The 24,429-nt window shown below is 47.2% G+C and overlaps 1 protein-coding gene across 7 annotated transcripts in view; it reads left to right on the top strand.

Annotated features, from left to right (window-relative positions):
* The window catches only part of cux2b (cut-like homeobox 2b), a 438,718-nt gene that overhangs the window by 333,745 nt on the left and 80,544 nt on the right, over positions 1 to 24,429 (top strand). For all 7 annotated transcript variants that reach the window (XM_038787705.1, XM_038787654.1, XM_038787739.1 and 4 more), the window contains 3 exons: positions 4,194 to 4,323; positions 6,309 to 6,385; positions 6,834 to 6,900. In XM_038787705.1, the coding sequence (XP_038643633.1) occupies positions 4,194 to 4,323; positions 6,309 to 6,385; positions 6,834 to 6,900 (274 nt within the window). The remainder of the gene's footprint in view (positions 1 to 4,193; positions 4,324 to 6,308; positions 6,386 to 6,833; positions 6,901 to 24,429) is intronic.

The raw sequence follows: 24,429 nt of genomic DNA, 5'->3' as shown, positions 1-24,429 counted from the left end.
TTGTGGCCGAAGACAAAGACTCCACACGTAGCCAGATAGACAGGATACAACAAAGTTTATTCTACTACTCCACAATTCAATAACTCTCAAATCCACTCCCTCAGTGCCCACCTTCCTGATCTGCTCCCAGGTCGGGGTTTATATCCTGTTTTGGGCGCGGCATGTTGAACAATTGGGAGGAAGCTCTGCCCCCTAATCACCTGGCAAGTTTGTATTCCAAGATGTAGGAGCGGAATCTGAGACAATGTCGGTTCTGACACCTTCGGGGGTCGTAACATTGGATTGGCAGCCTGCCTCCCCTGAACAACAATGCTGAGCGAGTTGGGATTTTACAACAACGTGGCAGCTTCCATGCTGCCCTCCGCTCCACCCGATTTACTAAATTCAGTTTCACAACTGGTTACGGCGAGGTTTTGACCTGAAGATCTCAGGCTCACTAATCCACCCCATTCACAGCACAAGTCACTTAAGGATTGTTTTCCAGCATGAGAGCTGTTAAATCCATGGACCTATTTTCTGCGAGCGATTAACATAAATTTAATTAGAAATTCAAATGTTTTAATTGGAATTAAAATGTTTCAGCATATTGTAATTAGGTTTGTACAAACAATAGGTCAATTCTAGAATGACAAAAGTTTGTTAACGCAGGAAGGATGGTGAGTTTATTCAGTTTGTGATTTTCATTATTTAGATTATTCTTAAAAGAACTACATGAGGTTCAGGGTAAAAGATGCAAACCTAATCACCAAATGAGATGGTAACACATTTTTATTCATAGCCAGTAATTATTACAAATTAATACTGCATTGCACAATCTTAGCTAATACTTAGAACCTAATTAGTTGTTTTACAGCTGTATTAAAATCTAAATAAATGGCAATGTTGTTCTGGTATTATCAAACAGCTGTTTCTTTCTATGGTTTGGACGTTACACCATTACAGCGGTGCTAAGTCTTTAGTATTTTAAAGCATGCTTTTAAAACAAAATGTTACCATCTGGTTTTGTTTCTGGGGCAATTTTTCCACTGTGCTCACAGCAAGGGTCTGCAGCAGTTGCAATTTACTATAATCACAAGTAAAGATTCTCGGGCAACGTTTATATCCACACTGAAATCTGCATTAAACTTGACCAATTGGTTACAGTGAGAGTCACTCTAACGACGGGGCCTCACGGTAGCATGGTGGTTAGCATCAATGCTTCACAGCTCCAGGGTCCCAGGTTCGATTCCCGGCTGGGTCACTGTCTGTGTGGAGTCTGCACGTCCTCCCCGTGTGTGCGTGGGTTTTCCCCGGGTGCTCCGGTTTCCTCCCACAGTCCAAAGATGTGCGGGTTAGGTGAATTGGCCATGCTAAATTGCCCGTAGTGTAAGGTTAATGTGGGGATTGTTGGGTTATGGGTATATGGGTTTAAGTAGGGTGATCATTGCTCGGCACAACATCGAGGGCCGAAGGGCCTGTTCTGTGCTGTACTGTTCTATGTTCTATGTAACTAACAGGTAAAAAGCAAGCACGCTAACTTAAATAGGCTCCATCGGATTATTAGAGCAAGATGAAATGATTGATTAATTGATATTTATTGACACATGTACTGAAGTACAGTGAAAAGTATTTTTCTGCGGCCATGGGAACGTACACACTACGTACACAGTTGACAAAAGAATAATCGACGGAGAACATTGACAATGGTACATAAACAAGTACGGCAATGTGAGATGTAATCAGGTCACTAGGCCATCTTTGTTTTGAGATTCCCAATTCCATAGTTCAAATTTCATAAAGGATTTTTTTTTGAGTGCACCGCACCCCCAGAGAGCGGAGCGGACCCCCACAGTGAACAAAACCCTTGCAGAAGAATATTGGAGGGCACCACCAACCTGTTGAGGTGCTGGAATTACATCCACAGAAAGCCGATGGCCTGTTCAATGTTTATCCAGCTAAGCAGGTGGCCTTGGCTGCATCACCTCTGTCTGAAGCTCCTGTTGAGGATCCAGGCTACCTCTTCAAGGGATCTCCCTTGTTCTCGAGGATCTAGTCACACACTTTGGGGGTTGAAGTGAAGATCTGAGGTAGCCTGGACTTGCAAAAGATGAAGGAGGAAATTTATGCATGGGGAGAAAGCTCTTGTTGAGGTCCCACACCAGTTGGATGTTGAGGGAGTGGAAGCCCTTCCTGTCGATGGAATCACTGTCCCAGTGGGTTGAATGATGGCCATTTGGATGCCATTCAGCTGGGGGAATCCAGCGATGAAGGTGAAACCCATTGCCCTGTATCCCGTGAAAAGCTTGTCTGTCATAAAATAAATCTGCTATCCAGCTCTGGCAAGGATCATAGAATTTACAGTGCCGAAGGAGGCCACTCGGCCCATCGAGTGCACCGGCCCTTGGAAAGAGCACCCCACTTAAGCCCACGCCTCCACCATTTTCTCCGCAACCCAGTAACCCCACCTAACCTTTTTGGACACCAAGGGCAATTTAGCATGGCCAATCCACCTAACCAGCACATATTTGGACTGTGGGAGGAAACCGGAGCATCCAGAGGAAACCCACACAGACACGGGGCGAATGTGCAGACTTCGCACAGACCATGATCCAAGCCGGGAATCGAACCTTGGAGCTGTGAAGCAACTGTGCTACCGTCTGCCAAAGGAGAGCTACCATTTGGGAGATGCCAAATCTGACAACTGTGCTCCCATTGCCAGCTGGAGCCACCTTTCTAGGCCGCTGGCCACCCAGTTGTGTGTGACACCCTGGCCACCTGCTTTTCTGCCTGTGATGCTGGGGGATTCCGACCCCATTCAAGGCCTGGGTATGGTGTGCTTACCCTCCCTGCCCTTTGGACAGGCCAAGAGCAACCTTTACTAAGCTGAGACCCCCTTTGCCCTATTAACCCTTTTGTGGGCCTGAGATGATGCCCTTTCCACTCTGTGCCTGCCTCCTCCTAGCTAATCTGTTTCAGAAGGTGCCTTTTAAACATGTGCCTTTCTAAAAATCAGAACATTAACTCCTTACAAGTTCTTCATGTGTTTCTAAGCTGTTAATTGGCCTCAATTTGAGGGAGGGTGGGATTCCTATCCTGCATTCCCCAGAAATGTTGCTTATTGCGGGCAGGGTATTCGGCACCTTGAGATTGGCATGCCACCTGGAGCTGTTAAATTCAGCAACCCAACTCCTGCCTTTGTTCCTGTGTTCATGACACCCTAAAAATCCGGCCCTTGGAAATTTTATTTTTCTAAAAACCTGCCACACTTTTCTACTGAAAGAACGGATCTCCACACTGATCAAGTTATTATTTCAGGGCAAGTGAGATTGCTCACAAGCAATAATGAAAAAATGAAATGAAATGAAATGAAAATCGCTTATTGTCACGAGTAGGCTTCAATGAAGTTACTGTGAAAAGCCCCTAGTCGCCACATTCCAGCGCCTGTCCGGGGAGGCTGGTACGAGAATGCTGGTTTGGGATGCTGTTTTAAACTCCGTTAATCCTGCGTCAAAAAGGCTCATCTTTTCATCGGTCTTTGGAGCGAAAATAAATGGGCAACTAGTTTAAATTCACGGCAAATCAGTGACTTCTACATTGATTTAATCTTTAAAGACTGTGGAGGAGTAGGATTTCCACTGCCTACCATCCACTAATACCTACGCTGACCCCACCACCTTCCATCAGGGAAAATCCCCTGCACCGTTGTCCAGCGCTTTGGAATTGTTACAGCATTGACCTCAAACTTTCTCTCACCAAACTGGTTTCCTTTGATCCTGCCTTGGGTATAATTTTGACTGCAATCAATTAAAGAATAAGATTTTAATTAATTTCATGCAACGTCCTTTCTGCAAACGGCGCACTTTAAAACAGAAATGCGGTAAAAAGCGTGCCGGTGAAGTGTACGCAGTTGTGCAAAACAAACGGTAAAGATGAGGAGAAAAGTGTTCAAATATAGTTAAACAATTGAATTCACAGTGCGTGAAAGTAATAATTAAAACCAGATCTTCTCGCCAAAATGTTCCGGGTGAAAGAACAAAGGCCGATGGATTAATTATTTTGTTCATTTACAATTGGAAATGAACACTGTTAAAGTGTGCAGTTTTGTAAGGAGTGTTTGCCTCAAAGATGCTGCTAAGCTATGGATAATGACGTGCACTAAAATGTTGTCCTTGTGTTGTACAGCTCTGAACACAATTCCGTCTTGTCTCCCACAGCCATAGAACAATCAGCAGAAACCTCTCCAGCTAGCATCAAGGCATCTGAAGAATTACAAAAGAGCAGCACAGACAGCACAGCACTTAAAAACGATAACCTGTCACAGAAAAATGAGGCCGAAAAGGAAAGGTACATGAGAAGAAGATAATTGCCCAGTAAATCTTCAGGAAAATCTAATCCAAACTGAAAGTGACAGTGTGCACAATGCTGCAGTAATTAATGCTGTACTTACACAGGATGAGATTTTGCTTATTCTTTTTCTCCTTCTTCCCTCTTCTTTTTCCCTTCCTTCTCTTTTGTTTTTTTTCTCTCACCCCTCTCTTTTACCCCTCTTTCTCCTCACCCTCATGCTATTTCCTCCCACACTCCTCCTGTTGCCCCATCTCTCCCAAGCCGCTGGTTCTCTCTCCAGCCTCTTTCTTTTCCTTTTCCCCCTCTCGATCTCCAGTGAATATGGAATTTTTATATTAATGCGTATGCGTGTGTGCTAATCGTTCTTTCAAAATCTGATGTTTATAACCAACTGAAGCTTCGAGTGTTCTAAACAAATTTGATTATCGTTCAAGTGGTTTTCCTTTCATTGAAGTTAATTTACATTGAAGCTAAACCACAGCTGCAGATTCGCGAAAATGCCATAACAAGGCTGCAGTTGACTTCTGACTGTGAGCATCATCGGACAATTCTGCTTATTGGTCTATGAAGGATTTTGGAGCAAAACGTTTTTCTCCTAGCCAATCAATTTTGAAAGATCTTGATTATTACAACAGAGCTACTGTGTAGAACAACAGTTCTTTCTTTCCTGTGTTCCTCCTGAGATGGTTATACAGTATCTGTAACGACAGAAGTGCATTCTGAGAACCTGGTGTTTCTATTTCCAAATCAGAATTGGGTCACTTGACACCAGAGCTATTTGCTAAACTGAGAAAAATGCAGTCATAATAGTAATGATAAATAATGATCCAAAGCTTCCAGTCTCCAGAGACCTGGCATATGATGCACGTCGGAACCCCGTGGAAGTCCTGATGCGCGGTTTTACCAAGATTGGCCGAGATGTTTAAACTTCCGATGGGCAATGCCCTGCTGCCCAGATCCCTCTGCAAATGCCGCCGACTCTGAGCTGGCGTCAGAGACGCCGGACAGTTCCGCAATACTTACCTGAGTAGTAACTAGGGAAATGTTAAGACAGATTCAAACCTAGTTCAGCACCTGGATAACTGCACAACTGACCCCACCCAACTACACCCCCAACCACCTGACTACCCATTCACCCATCAACCCACCCACTTACCCTCCTCACCCATTTATCTCCCTTACCCAGCTATGCTCCGTACCCACCTACCTACCTGCTGACCTACCCAGACACTCTCCCATTGACTCATCCATTCACTAACATTCACACTGAACCCTTAAACCTACCACATGGTAGCTAGTGCTATAAACAAGAAACATGTCCCGTCTTCCCCCAACTCCGCTCCGAAAGTGTTCCCGAGGGACACTGCACATTTCTGTGAAAGCCGGGATTGTAAGAGCCCAAAGGAAGTATACGACAGCGTTGAGCCATGGGGAACTTTGAGCGCAGCTGCAAGTTGCTCATCACTGCCGCTGCCGAGGAGATTGGGGCCAATGCTGTCCAGCTACTGAGAACATGAATCAAGATGAAGAAGTATCCAGCACAGGATACAAAATCCACCAGAAGCCGCTTGTGGTAAAAGTAGACAGGATTTCACCTTTAAACACCTTTCTACCTTTGCATTGGGAGATGTGACTTGTGTTTAAGAATTTATTGCCGAAGTCTGAATGTACGCTTAGCTCAGGGCAGAAAATGTGGCCCTGTGCCTTAAAAATGATCAGCAGGGGCCATCCCATTGAGGGAAAGGACTTCTCCTGTTTCCGGGATTAGTATGAGGATGTTGGGAATAGCCTTGTGGCACAGGTAGATCATTAAACCCCTCCCCAAAAATCACCTCGGGCACAAGCCTGTGCACTGTAATAGCTCCAAAATACCTATTCCATTGAAGAATATTTCTGCCCTTCTGTTAATTTATGTTAAAAGTCATTTACACAAAGTCCAGCTTAGATTTTGGATCCTTGTGCCCTTTCTTTCAAACATGTAGGAAACTACAGGAAGCACAGATCACCTTGGCTGCTAGACTTGGGGAAGCAGAAGAAAAAATTATGGTCCTTCACTCGGGTAAGTGACTTCCAGCATTTGTTACTTTGGTGTCATCCAAAGTGGGGGGGGGGTCATTAAATGCAGTTCCTGACCACCATGTGCCGGCACGTTGCTTTGATCGGCGGTGAAACGCAGACCGCTCAATGTGCAACTACCTGCTGCAGCACAATATTTACCGCAGCAGCTTGAGTGGGCTTCGTACTGTGGAACTGGTTGCTGAAAAACCTGCCTGCTCTGTGCCATTGTTGACGCAAGGTTGAACACATCATGTATCAATGCACAGCCGTGTAACATAAACCTGGCAAAAATATCGTGCAAGTCAACTCGCCCCTTTAAGTAAGGATGGGGAGAAATCAGATGGAACCGGCTCTGCAGTTTTCTGTGTGACAGTAATTGCGATAAATTGCAGATTAAACCCATGTGACTTGATGCTCATCTTTTCTTTCTGTAATTATCTATTTCTCAGCTCTGAAGACAACACAAACAGAACTCCTGGACCTGAGGTGTAAATATGATGAAGAAGCAGCACCTAAGTAAGTAATCGCGAGCCTGAAATTTTGCATTTGTTAAACACGTTCACTTTAAGTTAAAATGACTGCAGCCTCAAAGAGAAAATGTATTAATTTAATCAGCCGTGGACCCACCATATGCCAGGTATTTGAAAGCAAAACAAGGCTCCTCTCTTTATCTGATAAAGATCCTTCTAGAAATTTTAATTGTTCATGTCATTGGGCAGAAAATACGGTCATCGGTTTAACTCATATTTCATAAGGGAAAAGGGGCTAAGATGCTTCAAACAAGAGCAACTTCATACTTGTCACACCTCGATTGATGTATTGATATTCCTTTGACATAAATTACTGAACTGAAATGCAAATTACACTGTTATCTGAAGTTTTCATAAAGTTGTTGGGAGAGAGGCTTATCAAGCAGTGCTGCAGGGCAAATGTCCCATTTTGGTCCCTAGCCAAATGATCAAAGATGGTGGCTGCCCTTCAGGGGGCTTTGGATTTGCTTATTAGTGTTTGTTTCCCTCAGTTCATGGGCGCGATTCAGCAGACTCAAGTTAAAGTCTGTTGAACGGCACATTTAGCAGGGTGTTTTTTGGGGGCTACAGAGCCAAGAAACACCCCGCTATTCAACGGCACTTTGCCATTTTGTGGGCCCTGGGGAGATTCTCTCCCCGCCAACAGGAAAGGCTCCACGCTGTTTGGGGTGCCATTTTGACCGGCTGCCCCAATCTCCTCCCCCCCCCCCTTCCTCTTTCAGGCCCCCCTCCTGTTTTTGTGGTCCTCGCTCAGTCTCCCAAACTTGGGGAGACCCTGGGAACCCTCCCCCCCCCTTCTACCTGGCAAGCCCACCCCCCCAAGAGTCTAACTCCTGGCAGTGCCAACCTGGCACCATGGCAGTGCCCCAGAACCCTGGCAGTGTCACTTCGTCAGCCGGCAGTGTCAGAGTGGCACTGCCAGGTTGGCATTGCCAGGATGCCAGGCCAGCAGAGCCTAGGTGTCCAGGTGCCAGGGTACCTCCCTGCTCTGGGCCCGACCATCCGGGGCTCCCGCTTGGCCTGGGATCCCCCCCCCCCCTCCAGGTGCTGTTACGACTGGTCCAAGTTCGCGTGGACCAGCACTAAACAGCATCCCAGCGAGGTCTCCCGTGTGCGGCCAGTGAGTCTTTGGCGCTGGGTGAATGAGGCGTCCAGCTATTTGAATGAGCCATATGGCCTATTTGAATGTGCAGATCTGGACCTCACAATCGACCCGGGTGATGCATCCATTGCGCCTGAATTTGTGCCGGGTGCAACGGGGTCGCAGAATCGCACCACATATTTCAACCACTTCCTTATTGCCCCCCAAAACCTGCCTGAGTGGGACAAGGAACAGTCTGGCCTGTCAGATAAGATTATTCTTTGGGCAACTATACTCCGAGGTTGTGGGAAGGGACCTCTTTTTGGACTTTCTGGCTAAGAGGGTTAAGTACATCTGCCTCCAGAATGGGATTCAAACTCACTTTTGCCATTAGTTAGTTTCATCGCATGTTGGTGGAACACTCACATTGCAGGGGCCCAAAACAGTGAAACATACAATCTGAAGGTGCTTTTAGTGTGTCTTTTAAGAAAAACGCAATTTTGAGAAGCCAGCTGTCATACCTGGTGATTTAAGTCACCTGATCCCATTCTCTGGTTGGAAGTAGAGAGTCAAATTTCCCGCATATATGTGCAGTGTATTAGCGTAATTATGAGTCTCCATTTTAATCTGAGTGTTTAATTGCACAGCTTTTCATCTTATTGATGCCATTATGTCTGCCAGACTAAACGGGCTCTTGCATTTAGTGGGTGTTGGTGCGATCATGGTCTATCTTCAGTGCAGTGTCCTAGGAACTGTGTACGTATTTGGTTATTAAATTACTCTTCTCCACAAGGGCAATTAGGGATGGTCAATAAATGCTGGCCTTGCCAGCGACGCTCACATCCCATGAAAAAGTATTTTAAAAAAAATACAAATTAAATGTTTTAGTGCTGTGAAAATACTTCTCTTGGCATTTTGTCAACATTTTTCTTTGTGTTTATTTTTAAATACAAAGCCAGGGTAATTTGTCTCAAATAATGATTTTCTTTATTAAATGCTGCTATTATTCAAGTTACATCTGACTGGTGCCATATAATAGCTTCCTTGATGATTTTAAGCATTCCGTCATACCAGGAGTGAATGCTTCTGCTGGATTGTTTCTACTCCATTATGTGTGTAGACTGGTGTGAAGTGCACAAGAACCCTGCAGTGATTCTAAAAGACCCCAAATACCTCAGCAGCTCATTGAGTTAGAAAATTGTGGTTGCTTTTCTTTTAAATTATTATTTCACTATTTCTCTCTCGCAATTTGCATTGAAAGCTTAATTCTTTATTCTCGCTGACATTCTGTAAGCAACTCCCTGATTGCCAAAGATATCCAGCTGCTTTAAATAACCACTGGCAGACAGATACTGAATGTTTCCACAGACTGAAGAGAGGAAGTGGGATGAACCCTCTTAATTACAAAAGCTAGGAACACATGTTTCTGTAATCGCAAATGTTTTTCCGTGGTGAGCCGCCTGCCCTTTAACAGAGGATCTTAGATTCCGCAGTAAAACATAAACACAGGGGCGAAGCCACATCCTCCTTCTTCAAAGGTACTTTTGTGCCCCGAATATCACTGTCAGAATAGGCTACCTTTGATTTTGTTTTTCTCTTTATTGTCAGCTTGTTTAGAGTTATTGCTGGTTGCTAAAACTTTATAAGGGTTCCTTGTTTGTACAGAACAGAAAGTTAAGCAACGCCAGACTTTTACAATGCGGCGCTGAATGCAAAAGCGCAGTAAAAATTGGGCCTTCAGTGTTGCAACTTTCTCCACATCCCGAGTTTCCTGCGAGTGCAGCCTTCTAGCTAATGTAGCACAAACTTACCCCCCACATAATCATAGAATTTACAGTGCAGAATGCATAATGCAGCTTATATCTTCGGTATCCTCTTTTCAATTATATATTGTTTGATTTTCTCCGCGTCTGTGTGCAAAATAAGAAAATGGTAATGGATACAGATTTGAAAATGATCAAAATATGCAAATTCAACGTAAAAACTGATCTTTGATATTTGCCTCTCTCGAAGGATTGTAGTGCACACAATGATATTCAAGGTTGTCGGTATAACTGAAATTGCTACTTACTGTTGAATGTAAATTTAATGTAAAATTACTGCCGCTTTTGTCTCCTAACCTGAGGGAAAGATGTACTTAGTTTAGAGGGAACAAAAGTTCATGAGATTGATTCCTGTGATAAGATAATTTGCCTGTGAGGAGGGATTGCGCAAAATGGAGCCACATTCTCTGGAGTTTAGAAGAGAGCATCTCATTGAAACATATCAGATTCTGAGGGGGCCTGACAGAGTCAATGCTGAGAGGCTTTTTCCCCCTAGTTGGAGAGTCTAGAATTGTGGGGGTCAGAGTCTCAGGCTAAGGAATCGACCATTTAGAACTGAGATTAGGAGAGGTTTACCCTGTTTTATGTCATTTGGAATAACACAAGCTGCCACTTGATGCAGTTTTGAGTAAAAGAAGCTCCAGACTTTGAAGTGAGTTCAATGTGTTTTATTGAACTATTAGCACAGTTCTCAATGAGTTTGACTCTCTGCTAATCTAAATGTAGTAACTCAGTCTAACTGAACCAGCCTTTCTCTAAGGCACATGCTGGGCTGTGATGCTGAGGATACATCCTGTCTCACTCTGTAGATGTTGGTCTGTGGAAAGAGGGGGGGGGGGTGGGGGGGGGGGGAGTGTGAGTGCCTCATCCTTTTTTCAGTGAGATACCACCCCTGAGTGTCCTGACAGCTCATTGGTCGTATCCTATTCTATATGTTCATTAGCTGCCTGTTTGCATATCATGACATCTCCCCTTTTTTTAAATGTTTTGTTGGCGTATGTGGATGTATTGATATGTGAATGAGTCTGTTTAATGTGACTGACGGAGGACAACAGAACAGAGCAAACAAAACAAACGTTCACAGGTCCAGTCTCTGAGGCTTGCGTCTGATCCTGGTCGACCGCCGGAGAGGTGGCGGAGGGGACGACGGCGCCTTGACAGGCGGGATGGAAGCCTGACTGGTGGCCTCGTGCCCGTCGATTCCTTCACACGATGGAGCCATCAGCCATACGTACAACATAAGAGCGGGGCACAGCCTGTTGAACAATGACAGCTGGGGCAGACCACCCACCATCCGGTATCTTGATCCTGACAGTGTCTGCCGGGGATAGCGCGGCCAGATCGATGGCATGGGCATCATAGCCCTGCTTTTGACGGTCTCTGAGCTGCTGCATCTTCTGCAGCACCGGGAGGTGATCCAGGTTGGGCAGGTGTATGGCTGGAAGCGTCGCCCGCAGGTCCCTGTTCATCCGGAGTTGAGCCGGCGACATGCCAGTGGACAATGGAGTCGCCCTGTACGCGAGCAGTGCAAGGTGTATGTTGGAAGGAGAGTCCGCGGCCTTGCAGTTGAGCTGTTTCACAATGTACACCCTTTTCTCGACTTTTCCATTGGATTGCGGATAGTGCGGACTGGAGGTGACATGCTGGAAATTGCATAACCTGGCAAACGTGGACCATTCTCGTCTGCTGAAGCACGGGCCATTGTCGCTCATGATGGTGATTGGGGTGCCGTGCCTTGAGAACGTCTCCTTGCAGGCTTTGATGATGGTCCGAGAGGTGAGGTCCGGGAGCTTCAGCACCTCAGGGTAATTCAAGAAATAGTCGATGATCAATACGTAGTCGCATGAAAGAGGTCGATGTCAACCTTGGTCACTATGTCTTGCTGTTGGAGCGTCTCTTTGCTCTGCGGTGGCTGGAACCGCTGACGGGTAGCACAGTTCAGGACCATGTTCGTGATGTCCTGGCTGATGCCGGGCCAGTAGACCACTTGCCGGGCTCTGCGTCTGCACTTCTCGACCCCCAGGTGTCCCTCATGAATCTGGCGCAGCACCAAGCTCTGGAGACTGAGTGGAATAACAATCCTGTCTAGCTTGAGGAGGATACCATCAATCACCATCAGGTCATCCTTCACATTGTAAAATTGTGGGCACTGCCCTTTCTGCCAACCATTGGTGAGGTTGTGGATGACGCGCTGCAAGAGGGGTCTTTTGGCTGTCTCATCACGGATGAGAACTACCTACTCGCCTGTCGCCGGGAGAGTGCTAGCACACAGATGCACCTGCGATTCAATGTGCTGGATGATCTCCAGCGGCTCACTGGGCGAGGTGACAGAGTGGGACAATGCATCAGTGACGATGAGCTCCTTGCCAGGTGTGTACACCAAGTTGAAGTCATACCTCCTAAGTTTAAGCAGGATTCTCTGCAACCGAGGCGTCATGTCGTTCAGGTCCTTGTGGATGATGTGGACCAGAGGCCTATGATCCATCTCAACAGTGAATGTTGGCAGGCCGTAGACATAATCATGAAATTTGAGGATTCCAGTGAGAAGATCCAAGCACTCCTTCTCAATCTGTGCATATCTGGTTCACTGGGCATTATCGCTCTTGATGTGTTGGCTACTGGTGCCCAGGATGATGTGTCATCTCGTTGAAGCAACACCGCACCGATGCCATCCTGACTCGCACCTGTGGATGTCTTTGTCTCCCGGTCAGGGTCGAAGAATGCCAGCACTGGTGCAGTGGTGAGCTTGGCTTTCAGCTCCAGCCACTCTGTCTGGTGTGGCCCCTTCCGCTTTTTCACCAGGTTGCGTAGTGTCGTGTGTGTGGCCATGTTTGGAATGAACTTGCCCAGAAAACTGATCATACCCAAGAAGCGCAGCACCGCCTTTTTGTCCTCGGGGACCTTCATTGCCTCAATGGCCTTGATTTTGTCTGTAACCAGGTGTACACCATGCTGTGAGATCTGGTTGCCGAAGAACTTGAACGTTGATGTGCCAAAGCAACATTTGGACCTGTTTAACTTTAGGCCATTAGCATGGACACGGCGGAATACCTTCTGGAGACGGGACACATGTTCTTCAGGGGTTGTGGACCATATGATGATGTCGTCCATGTACACACAAACCTATTCAATGCCTTCCATCATCTGCTCCATGATGCAATGGAATATCTCCGATGCCGAGATGATGCCAAATGGCATGCGATTGTAGCAGTATCTGCCAAAAGGTATGTTGAAGGTGCAGAGCCTTCTGCTGGACTCTTCCAGCTGGATTTGCCAAAATCCCTGTATGCATCCAATTTGGTGAAGAAGCGCGCGTATGCCATCTCACGCGTGAGTTTCTCCCACTTTAGGATGGGATAGTGGTCCTCATGATATTCTTATTGAGATCCTTGGGATCAATGCAGATGCGCAGGTCCTCCGAAGGCTTCTTTATGCAGACCATCGAGCTGACCCGGTCAGTCGGTTCAGTGACCTTGGATGTGATGCCTTTTTGCTGAAGGTCCTTGAGCTGTGCCTTCAGGCACTCTCTCAATGGGGCAGGGCCTCGTCGTGGTGCATGGTCCACTGGCTTGGCATCAGGTAGTAGCAGAATCTTGTATTGATACAGCGGTGTGCCCATCCCGTTGAACACATCTGGATACTGGAAGAGAATGTCGTCGATGCCGGGCTGAAGATCCACAAGGGAGGATGTTATGGTGTAAACCCTTTGAATGAGGTTCAGCTGCTTGCAGGCATGCGCACCTACTGGGAGGCCCTGTCCGGCTTAACAATTTAAAAGCGTAAGCATGCTTGTGTGTGTTGGTTGGATACATGCAGATGGCAGGATCCCAGTGCCGTGATGGCATTCCCGTTGTAATCCAGGAGCTTGCAGGCAGCTGGAAGGACCGTGGGGGGGGGCTTCTTAATGCGTCTGAAGTCTGCCTGTGAGAGGAGGTTGGCAGAGGCACCTGTGTCCAGCTTGAACTGGATGGGGCAGTGGTTAACCTTCATCACTGCTCGCCTTGGAATCCACAGCTAGGATGGATTGGACTTGCAATGTGTCTCGTGTGGCATATTCACACGTTGTAGGTGTTGTCCAGGCATTCATCATCTGGATCCGTTGCACTGCCGGGATCAGAATCCTGTTGGCGTTGTTGCACACTCCGGATGCAACGTTGTCGGAATTGGGAGCGCTGGTTCCTGACTGGTGATGTAGATCTGCACAGGGCTGTATAGTGGTTTGGCTTCCCACAGTTTAAACAGCGTATGCCTCTTGCAGGGCAGTGTTTCTTTAAATGGGCAATGCCACATTTCGAACACGTCATGACGTTGGCGTCCTGACACTCCATGCGTCATTGCACATACGCAGTGCAGTTCTCAGACGTTTGCACCTGCACAGTGCAGGTTTCGGCCGCTTTGCTATCCCGTTCGCATCGCGCATGCGTCGGGCCCTGGGAGGAGCGCGCAAAATGGCCGCTTTCATCAATGTTGAGGTGCTGCATCCGGGAGATGGCCTGTACACTCTCCCCCTCGTGGGAGGTGAGAAAATCATTTTCTGCCCTTCTGTACTGAGAATAGCGATTTTTAGCGTGCTCATGCACTGTGCATGTTTCAATCGCGACTGGCAGGGTCACATGCTTGATCTTCAGTAACTGCTCTCTCAGAGGATCAGAGTGAACTCCAAAAATGATTTGGTCTCTGATCATTGAGTCAGTGATATCACCAAAGTTGCTGGATTGCGCTAGCAGTCTAAGGTTAGTTAAATATAGGGTGAAGGATTCGTCTTTACCTTGCAATCGCTGCTTGGATATGTAGCGCTCGAAGATTTTGTTGGTTTCCACCTGACAGTGGCTGTCAAATATGTCCAGGATGGTCTGAAACTTTGTCTTGTCATGGTCTTCGGCGAAGTGAAAGGAGTTGAATATTTCCAAGGCATGATCACCCGCTGTGGTGAGGAAAAGAGCTATCTTCCGTGCATCAGACACACCATTGAGGTCTGATGCTTCAATCTCTTCCCCGAGCTCCTCTTCCCACTTAAGCTTCAGGCCCTCGGTCTACATATCCTCAGCTCCCATTAGTTCCTTGTAGACGTCTACCCTCTCCCACCTCTCCCCTGGAAACTACCCTGTCCTGCCTCCCCTTCAGCGGGAGACGTGGGAAGGACGGCACCAGTCTGTGTACAAAATCACGCACCTGTAAGTATCTAAAGATTCTCGCCAGCCCAAACTTCTCCTCCAGCGCCCTCATGCTCGGAAAGCTCCCTTCCAGGAACAGAAGCCCCATCCTCACAATCCCCGCCCTCCTCCACAGTCGATACCCTCTGTCCATGTTCCCCGGGGCAAATCGGTGGTTGGCACAGATTGGGATCCACACTGATGCTCTTACCTCCCCTACATGCCTCCTCCACTGGCCCAGATCCGAAGAGCCGCCACCACTATCGGGCTGGTGGAGTACCGTGCCGGCGAAAGCAGCAGAGGGCCATGACCAGGGCTGCTAAGCCAGTGCCCCTGGATGAAGCAGCTTCCATCCGCACCCGAACCGATCCCGCACCCATCATCCATTTCCTTATCATCGCTATGTTGGTCGCCCAGTAATCGTTGCTGAAGTTCCGCAACGCCAGCCCCCCTTCTCCTCTGTTCCTTTCAAGCATCACCCTCTTCACCCGCGGGGACTTCTCTGCCCATACAATCCCAGAATAATTTTATTCAGCCTCTGAAAGAAGGACCGCGGGATAAAGATGGGGAGACACTGAAAAACAAACAAGAACCGCGGGAGAATCGTCATCTTAACAGTCTGCACCCTCCCCGCCAATGACAGCGGGAGCCCTGCCGGGTCACCCACTAGATTACCCTCCCCATCCACTACCCCCCCTATTTCCCTAGCCGCTTCCCTCTTCCTTAGTTAGAACATAGAACAGTACAGCACAGAACAGGCCCTTCGGCCCTCAATGTTGTGCCGAGCCATGATCACCCTACTTAAACTCACGTATCCACCCTATACCCAACAACCCCCCCCCCCCCCCCCCCCCCCCAACCCCCCAACCCCCCAACCCCCCCAACCCTACCCTTATTAGGACACTACGGGCAATTTAGCATGGCCAATCCACCTAACCCGCACATCTTTGGACTGTGGGAGGAAACCGGAGCACCCGGAGGAAACCCACGCACACAGGGGGAGGACGTGCAGACTCCACACAGACAGTGACCCAGCCGGGAATCGAACCTTGGACCCTGGAGCTGTGAAGCATTTATGCTAACCACCATGCTACCGTGAGGCCCCATTGTTGTGCAAGCATTCTACTGGCCTTCTCCCCATGCTCATAAATCGCGCCTTTTACCTTTCTAAGCTGCTCTACAGCCTTGCCGTAGTCAGCACCCCAAATTCGGCCTGCAGCCTCTGTCGCTTCCTGAGTAACTCTGGCCTCGGGATTCCGCGCAACTCCTGTCCGTCCATAAAATTCCTTAATCAGTCCGTCCGTCTCTGCCCTATCCGTCCTGTCCCTGTACGCCCGGATTGAAATCAGCTCCCCTCTCACCACTGCCTTCAGTGCCTCCCAGAGCACCGCTGCCGAGACTTCTCCAGTATCGTTCACCTGCAGGTAATTCTGCATGCATTTCCTCAGCCTCTCACACACTGCCTCGTCCGCGAGTAATCCAACTTCCAGCCTCCTTGAAAGCTGTTCTTACAAAACTGCAGGTCTACCCAGTGCGGAGCATGGTCCGTATGGCAATTGCCGAATATTCTGCCCCCACCATTCCGGCCAGCAGGTCCCTACTCAAAACAAAGTAGTCAATTCGGGAATACACCTTGTGGACGTGGGAGTAGTACAAGAACTCCCTCGCCGTCGGCCGGCTAAATCTCCACAGATCTGCTTCCCCCATTTGCATCATGAACCCTCTCAGTTCCTTTGCCATCGTTGGCAACCTGCCCGTTCTTGAACATGACCGGTCCAGGCTCGGGTCCAGGACTGTATTAAAGTCCACGCCCATGATCAGCTTACGCGAGCCCAAGTCGGGGATCTTCCCTAGCATCCTCTTAATAAAATCCACATCATCCCAATTAGGGGCATACACACTGACCAGGACTCCTCTCACCCCTTCGAGCTTACCCCTCACCCTAACGAACCTGCCACCCCCATCCACGACTGTGCCCTCCGCCTCAAATTGTACCCTTTTATTAATCAGGATCGCAACCCCTCTCACCTTAGAATCAAGCCCCGAATGAAAGACCTGACTGACCACGCCCTTCCTTAACCTAACCTGGTCTGCCACTTTCAGGTGCGTCTCCTGCAGCATGACTATGTCCGCCTTCAGAACCCACAGATGCGCAAACACACGCGCCCTCTTCACTGGCCCGTTTAACCCTCTAACATTCCAGGTGATCAGCCTGTTTGGAGAGCAGTTCGCTCCCCCCCCCCCCCTTTTTGCCGATCAGCCATCCCCTTTCCTTGGCCAACCCCCCAGCCATGTGTCGCACTTCATCTGGCTTGCCTCCTGACCGGCTCCACCCATGACCTCTTCAATGTTGCCATGCCCAGTTTCCATCCCCGTCAGCAGAACGACCTGTCCCACCCCAGCAACACCATCCTACCACCTAACCCCTGCTCTAATCTAACTACATGCATACCCCCCACCTTGGCTTCCGTTGACTAGCCCCACTCAGCTAGCCTGGGGCTCCCAGCCTCGGCACCAGCGCGTCTCCCACCCATTGTTCCCAGTCACCCCTCCCCCAACCCATCCATACCACTTCCCCAGATCAGCCCTCTTAAGTAAACACTCTATACAAGTCATAAACAACCCCCACAATAGCACAATTCAAGTTAAACAAGACAAAAAAAAAGATAAGAAATAACAGGCACTCTTCAGTCCTACCCATACAGACACAGCAAAAGATTGCACAAAGTTCCCCTGAAGCATCCATCTTAACCCAACCCTTTTTACTGTTTTCTTTATTATTTTCCCCCCCGCCAAGCTCCAACTAATCAAAGAGCCCAAAAAGGAAACATTCAGGTAAAAAGCCCGCAAAAGAAAACACATCCCTACCACCTTCCAACCCCCTAAAAGGTCGATAAAAGAAACGACAAAAATGGACCCAGACATACAGACAATTTTCAAAACAGGAAAGACACCACATATACTTAAAAGTTCTAACATGAGTTCAAATGCCCTCAGCTCAGGGCCAGTCCTTGCTTCTTAACGAAGTCCATGCCTCTTCGGATTCCTCGAAATAGTGGTACTGACCCTCATACGTAACCCACAGTCGCGCCGGAAAAAGCAGCCCGAATTTCACCTTTTTTTAATTCAGTATCTCCTTCACCTGCCTGTAGCCTCCCTTCCACCTGGCCACCTCCGCGCTCAAATCTTGGTAAACACGCAGGGTGGTATTGTCCCAAGTACAGCTTTGTGTGCTCTTTGCCCATTGCAGCACCCGTTCCTTGTCCAGGTAACTGTGACAGCGTACCACCATTACCCGTGGGGGACCCCCTCGTCACGGCTGCCTCACCTGCACTCTGTATCCCCTGCCCACCACCGGCCGGCGCGGGAACACCTCGTTCCCCAGCAACTTCTGAAACATACCCTCCACATATGCGGCAGCGTCCAGCCCCTCTGCCCCCTCCGGGAGGCCCACAATTCTCACGTTCTGCCAGCGAGATCTGTTGTACAGGTCCTCCAGCCTTTCCAGAAGCACTTTTTGCTGGTCCCTCAACCTCCGAATCTCCACATCCGCCACCGTTTGAAAGTCAGCCTGCTCCGAGTTGGAAATTTATGACCATCTTCTGAAATATTCCGAGTATTATAATTAAGCGTCATTTGTTTTTTAAAAAAGTGACTTCCACTGGGATGCCCGACTTAGCAAGCAGACCACCAGTTACCAGAACTCAGTTATATTTCAGTAAGAGAGAGCAAGTGCTCAGTATTGCAACTGCACTCTGTGTAGAACAATGTATTACAGCGCGGGCCAGCTTATTGAAGGTATAGAATGGTTTTCATGTCAACTAATACAACCATATGACAATACATGAACCCTGCATTATGAATGTAGCTGGAACTACAGGTGAGGCTTGTGTAGATGAAGGAATTTGGAAGACTTCGCACACATAATACCATTGATTCTAATTGCTTGAGTAGGTGGCAACTCTCCGCATGACCAGGGATTATATTTTGCAGCTAAACCAAACCAAAACAAGAAAAAAAGAATAAATAATATATTGTTCTTGCCTGTGTGCACTTTATTGTATCAAAGAGCATCTTTTATGATGTCCCTCTGCATAAGCGATGATGCATAATAGTGAATAAGAAATTAATTAGACACAAAATGCAGCTGGTGGAAGAATTGTCTTAAAAAAAATATGAGGATAGAGAAATGGGGATGCTGCACAGCAGAAAGTGTGGGGGCTCCGGCAAGATATTAAGAAGTGACAGGATGGTTAACAATGTAAATTATGCAGGGAGGTATAAACTGGCAGGGGTTATCTATTTCATTGTAAAATGTCTGGATTAAAATGCCAGGGTTAGAATCTTTCTGTTCTTCGCCATATTTCTGACTCTGATGAAAGTGACCGCACCTTCCCAAGGTATTCATCTTCTGCTGCTACTGCATTTAGTGATCGCTACTGAAGGAGCTGTCCAAACCTCCTGAATTACTTTGGGAAATGGAGATTGTTTTTCTAATGTCTGTGTGACTGGATGTGCTGAGAGACTTAATGAACATCTATTAACAAATGGGACCGTGAATGCTAATATGTGAAATTGGGCTGTAAAATGAAATATTTTAATTAACAGTTGCAGCATGACTATAAATAATGCATGCAGAAGTTTCCTGTTTTCAGACATCATCATCACATTAGCCGAAATGTTTCATTTCTCACTGTAAAACAAATTGCCAGAAACGAGCTACAGTTTTCTGATCTCCAGTAGACTTAAAAATCAGATTTTGCATCATCTCAGCACAGAATAGATGAGATGTGGTTGTCCCTGCCCATTTAATCTTACCCTGCACCGGGAATATTCTGATACTCCACTCTAAACCGGAGGCTTCGGTGGTAGAATATTTACCCGGGAAAAGTTAGAAGGATTAAAACCACTTTGAACATCCTGGGTAATAATGACCAGCACGGCAGCACGGTAGCACAGTGGTTAGCACTATGGCTTCACAGTGCCAGGGTTGAAGGTTCGATTCCCGGCTTGGGTCACTGTGTGGAGTCTGCATGTTCTTCCCATGTCTGCGTGTGTTTCCTCCGGGTGCTCCGGTTTCCTCCCACAGTCCAAAGATGTGTGGGTTAGGTGGATTGGCCATGCTAAATTGCCCATAGTGTCCTAAAAAAGTAAGGTTGGGGTGGGGGGGGGTGGGGGGTTGTTGGGTTACGGGTATAGGGTGGATACGTGGGTTTGAGTAGGGTGATCATTGCTCGGCACAACATCGAGGGCCGAAGGGCCTGTTCTGTGCTGTACTGTTCTATGTTCTATGTGCCTTATTGCCTTCAGTATGTTTAAAGTTTGGTTTCACTTGGGTGGAGGCATCAGGATACGCTGTCCTCCCAAAGCTGCTTTCCTGGGTGTATTTAGGGCAGCCCGTCAGGAGCCTGGACTTTTCCAATCTTCTGCAACCTCATGCAATTGGATCTGCAGCTTCCCTCACATTCAGAACACATCCCGCGTTCTGGTTGTTGCTTCCCCCTTTCATTTGGGGGAAGTGCGGTAGCGGCGGCAGCAGTCTGAGAAATATTTTAATTGCCCACTGCCCAGCAGAGCTGCTAACCTGCTCACTCGCTGGCCCTCAGGGCTGACACAGAATCCAACAGCATTAACAGTTCCTAATACATCCTATGCCACTCCTTTAATCTGCACTAAAGAGCGTTCAAATCAATCAGCCAATTCCTATACCCACTGACATACTGATTGCTTTTTCACCAGAAGGAAAACCATTGCAGAGCAAAGTATCGAATGTGATAAAGGCGATTAATAGTAAACCTAATAATTGCTGTGAACAGTTTGGCCCCCTTATCTAACGGAGGATATACTGGCATTGGAGGCAGTCCAGAGAATGTTCACCAGGTCAGGATTTTTCAAACCCAGGGTCGTGACCCGCGAGTGGGTCCCGGCGGGTCGTGCTGCTCCCAATCGCAGATCGGTTTATAGATTGAGAATGTGGGCCATGTCTGCCAGCAGCTGCAACATTTTGCCTTATTCCACCCAGATTATCCAATGGGTGATTAGCTTTCCTTTTAAAAAAAAAAAAAATGTATTTTATTACAAACATGTATCAAAACAGGTTACAACGAATAAACACTCCAGGAAACATACTTCACACAATCAACTCTACAGTCTGTACAGATTTTTCCCCGTTTTCACCCCCCACCCCCGCGATGAACAGCCCCTCAAACACTGTCACAAACATCCCCCGCCTTTCCTCAAACCCCCCCCCCCCCCCCCGAAGAGCCCCTTAACTCATACTTTATCTTCTCTAATCGCAGGAAGTCGTTCAGATCACCCAACCAAGCCGCTACCCGCAGTTGCGATGCCGATTGCCGCTCCAGCAAAATTCGCTCCGTGCAATCAGAAGGGTTGAGTAGATTGGGCCTGTATTCATTGGAGTTTAGAAGAATGAGAGATTGCTTCCCCTTTTGGAGAGTCGAGGACTAGAGGGCATAATCTCAGATTAATGGATCGCCCATTCAAAACAGAGACGAGAAGGAATTTCTTCTCTCAGAGGGTATCTGTGGAATTCTTTAATTCAGGGCTGGAGAGGCTGCGTCGTTGAGTATGTTCAATGATGAGAAAGGCAGATTTTTAATCAGTAAGGAAATCCAGGGTCATGGGGATAAAGCGGGAAAGTGGAGTTGAGGATTATCACATCAGATCAGTCATGGTCTTATTGAATGGTGGAGCAGACTCGAGGGGCCACATGACCTATTTCCGCTCCGACATCTTGTGGTCTAATTGTCTTTCATTCATTTCCTCATTACGCCTAGGGGCAGAAGCTCAGTCAAAGTATTTGAAATGCACTTCAAGTGCCATAGCCTACAGGTCTTCGGAGCAAGAGCTGGAAAATGGGATTAGACTGGATGAGTCCCTGTCAGCCGGTGTGAGCACAATGGACTGAATGACCTGTCGCTGTAAATTTCTATAATTCTATTTTTCTAAAAATAAGGGGCGCGATTCAGCGGCCCCTCCACGCCAGGTGGGTGTCAAGATGAGGCTGTTGGATCTCACGAGAGGCCTCTCACGAGATTTGTGACAAACGTCTTGTGAGATTCAACGGAATCTCGTGAGACATCGTGATCTGCATCTTGCCCTCACTTGGCATGATCCAGATCAGCGTATTTAAATGAGCTAATATCACCGGATTCACCTGGCGCCTGAGACTCAATGGCCATTCCTGGGAGACCTTGCCAGAGCGCCATTTAGTACTGGTCCACACAAACGTGGATCAGTTGTAATGACACCTGGGTGTCTCCCAGGCCATTGAAGACCCCCGGGTGGTCGGGGACAAGGCAGGGTTGCACCCCGGCTCTCCGTCTGGCATATGGGCACCAGCCTAGCACCCTGACAGTGTCATCATGGTATTGCCAGGGTCCAGGCTGGCAGGGGAACAGATGACATTTACTGGAAGGATTGTTGGAAAAGCTGGGGATGTTCTTCTTGGAGAAAAGGAAATGGAGGGGGGAGGCTTGATGGAGGTGTAAAGATTATGACAGATTTCGATAAATTAAACAAGGAAAAAGACGTTCCCATTTGCTGATAGCACAGGGATTGGGGGCACAGATTTAATGTTTTGGGCAAGAGATGCAGAAGGGTTGTGCGGAAGAACTTTATACCTAGCAAATGATGGGAACCTGAAACTCGTTGCCTACGAGGGTGGTGGACGTGCAGACAATTAATGATTTTAAAAGAAAATTGAATGAGCATGAGGTATATAAACTTGCAGGGCTTCAGGGACAGAGTGGGGGAATGTGACTGACTTCATTGCTCAACAGATAGCTGACAAGCACTCGATGGGCTGAATGGCCTCCTTCTCTGTAGCTATAACTTGATGATCTTTGGGAAAGCAGAGTGCAGAAGGTTAGTAACTCCTTGAAAACTCCAATCTATTCAATCTAACACACCTCCAGCAGTGTGCTGATGCTGTGCGAGAAAGCCTCTCACTGGCTGAAAAAAGACCAGCCCCATTTTCAGCTATAATACTGAAACTCTTTATCAGGCCTTCACACTGCTCGTCTGAGGCCAGCAGTTGTCTGGAACTTTGATACCTTCATCTCTGTCCGGCTCTGCCAATCAGTGAGAGGAACCTGCCCTCCACCAAGCTAACTATGACCACCTGGAAGGGAGTGCAATTCAAAAGTGGTGATGACTTTGCCTGCCAGCTTTGCTGCCCTTCCTCTGGAAGCTGACTATCGGTGACCTTGCAGCTGTTGGCATAGCTCTGCAACTGGTTTGTAACAGGACTTGGGCAGATGTCCTCAGTCATTGTTAGGTAGGTGTGTCATGGCCAACAGATGTGGTTGCTGCCATAATAATGGGTGTGGCCAGGGTGGCTCATGTACCTACTGATCCCCCTCTGGTGTATTCTTTAATCTTTTACCACTTCAGCTGTGAAATAATGCAATCAGGATGTTTTCGAACAGCTAGATTGAGATGAATATTTACATTGTAATTGCTTCTTTTTCATACCAACCCTTTCACAAGTTCCCTGTTTTGCTGAACGTGTAACATTTCAATATGGTTTCTGGGATTCGTTATTTTAAAAAATCATAAAAAATATTAACAAAAATCAAAAGCACTAAAAAGTAAATGTCGGTATTTTAAATAAGGCTGCAAAAAGCAGGATTCTAAAAAGGCAACATTTTATTAAATATGGCTTTACCCTGAGAGCTCATTTAAACATTTTTAAAAATAAATTTTGAGTACCCAATTCTTTTTTTTTTCCAATTAAGGGGTCATTTATCTACCCTGCACATCTGTTTGGGTTGTGGGGGTGAACTTCACACAGACTGTGACCTGGGGTGGCGATCAAACCCGGGTCCTCAGTGCCATGAGGCAGCAATGTTAACCACTGTGCCACCGTGTCGCCCGTAAGAAGCTCATTTAAACATGGAGCCTGTCTTTATGGCAACTGAAAATAGATGAGCAAATTGCACAGGAAGGATGTATCGGGTGTGAATTTTTAAATAGACTGAAATCTATCAGATTGATGTAAAATGTGTAACAGCCATTTATTTTCTGAAACCAAAATCAGTCTGTTTTCTTTACAAGAGAAATTCAATGAAGAAACAACGACCTGAAGTTAACAAAGATTTAAAATGTTTGAAACAACTGCAGCGATGTTGGAAACACACAAACGGGCCAGGCGGCAACTATGGAAAGAGCAGACAAGTTAAAGTGTGAGGTGTATTCCTTTAATAGAAGAGTGGCATCTGACAGAATATCCATTCCTCAAATATTAACTTGTCTGCACACTTCACAGATGTTGGCTGACCTGCTGCATGTTTCCAATGTTTCTGTTTTCGTTTCGGAATCCCACTACTTTCTACATTTTTTTTTGTTTTTAGATGTTTGATTTTATGATTAAGCAACAAAACGCTGAAGATATCTGATGGCTGGGGCACCTTTTTCTATTCCAGTTACTGGGACAG

This window comes from Scyliorhinus canicula, chromosome 1 (genome assembly GCF_902713615.1).
Source record: "Scyliorhinus canicula chromosome 1, sScyCan1.1, whole genome shotgun sequence".
In the NCBI taxonomy this organism is placed as follows: Eukaryota; Metazoa; Chordata; class Chondrichthyes; order Carcharhiniformes; family Scyliorhinidae; genus Scyliorhinus; species Scyliorhinus canicula.
Note: the sequence above shows the minus strand (reverse complement) of the source record. Positions and strands in the feature narration are given on the sequence as shown.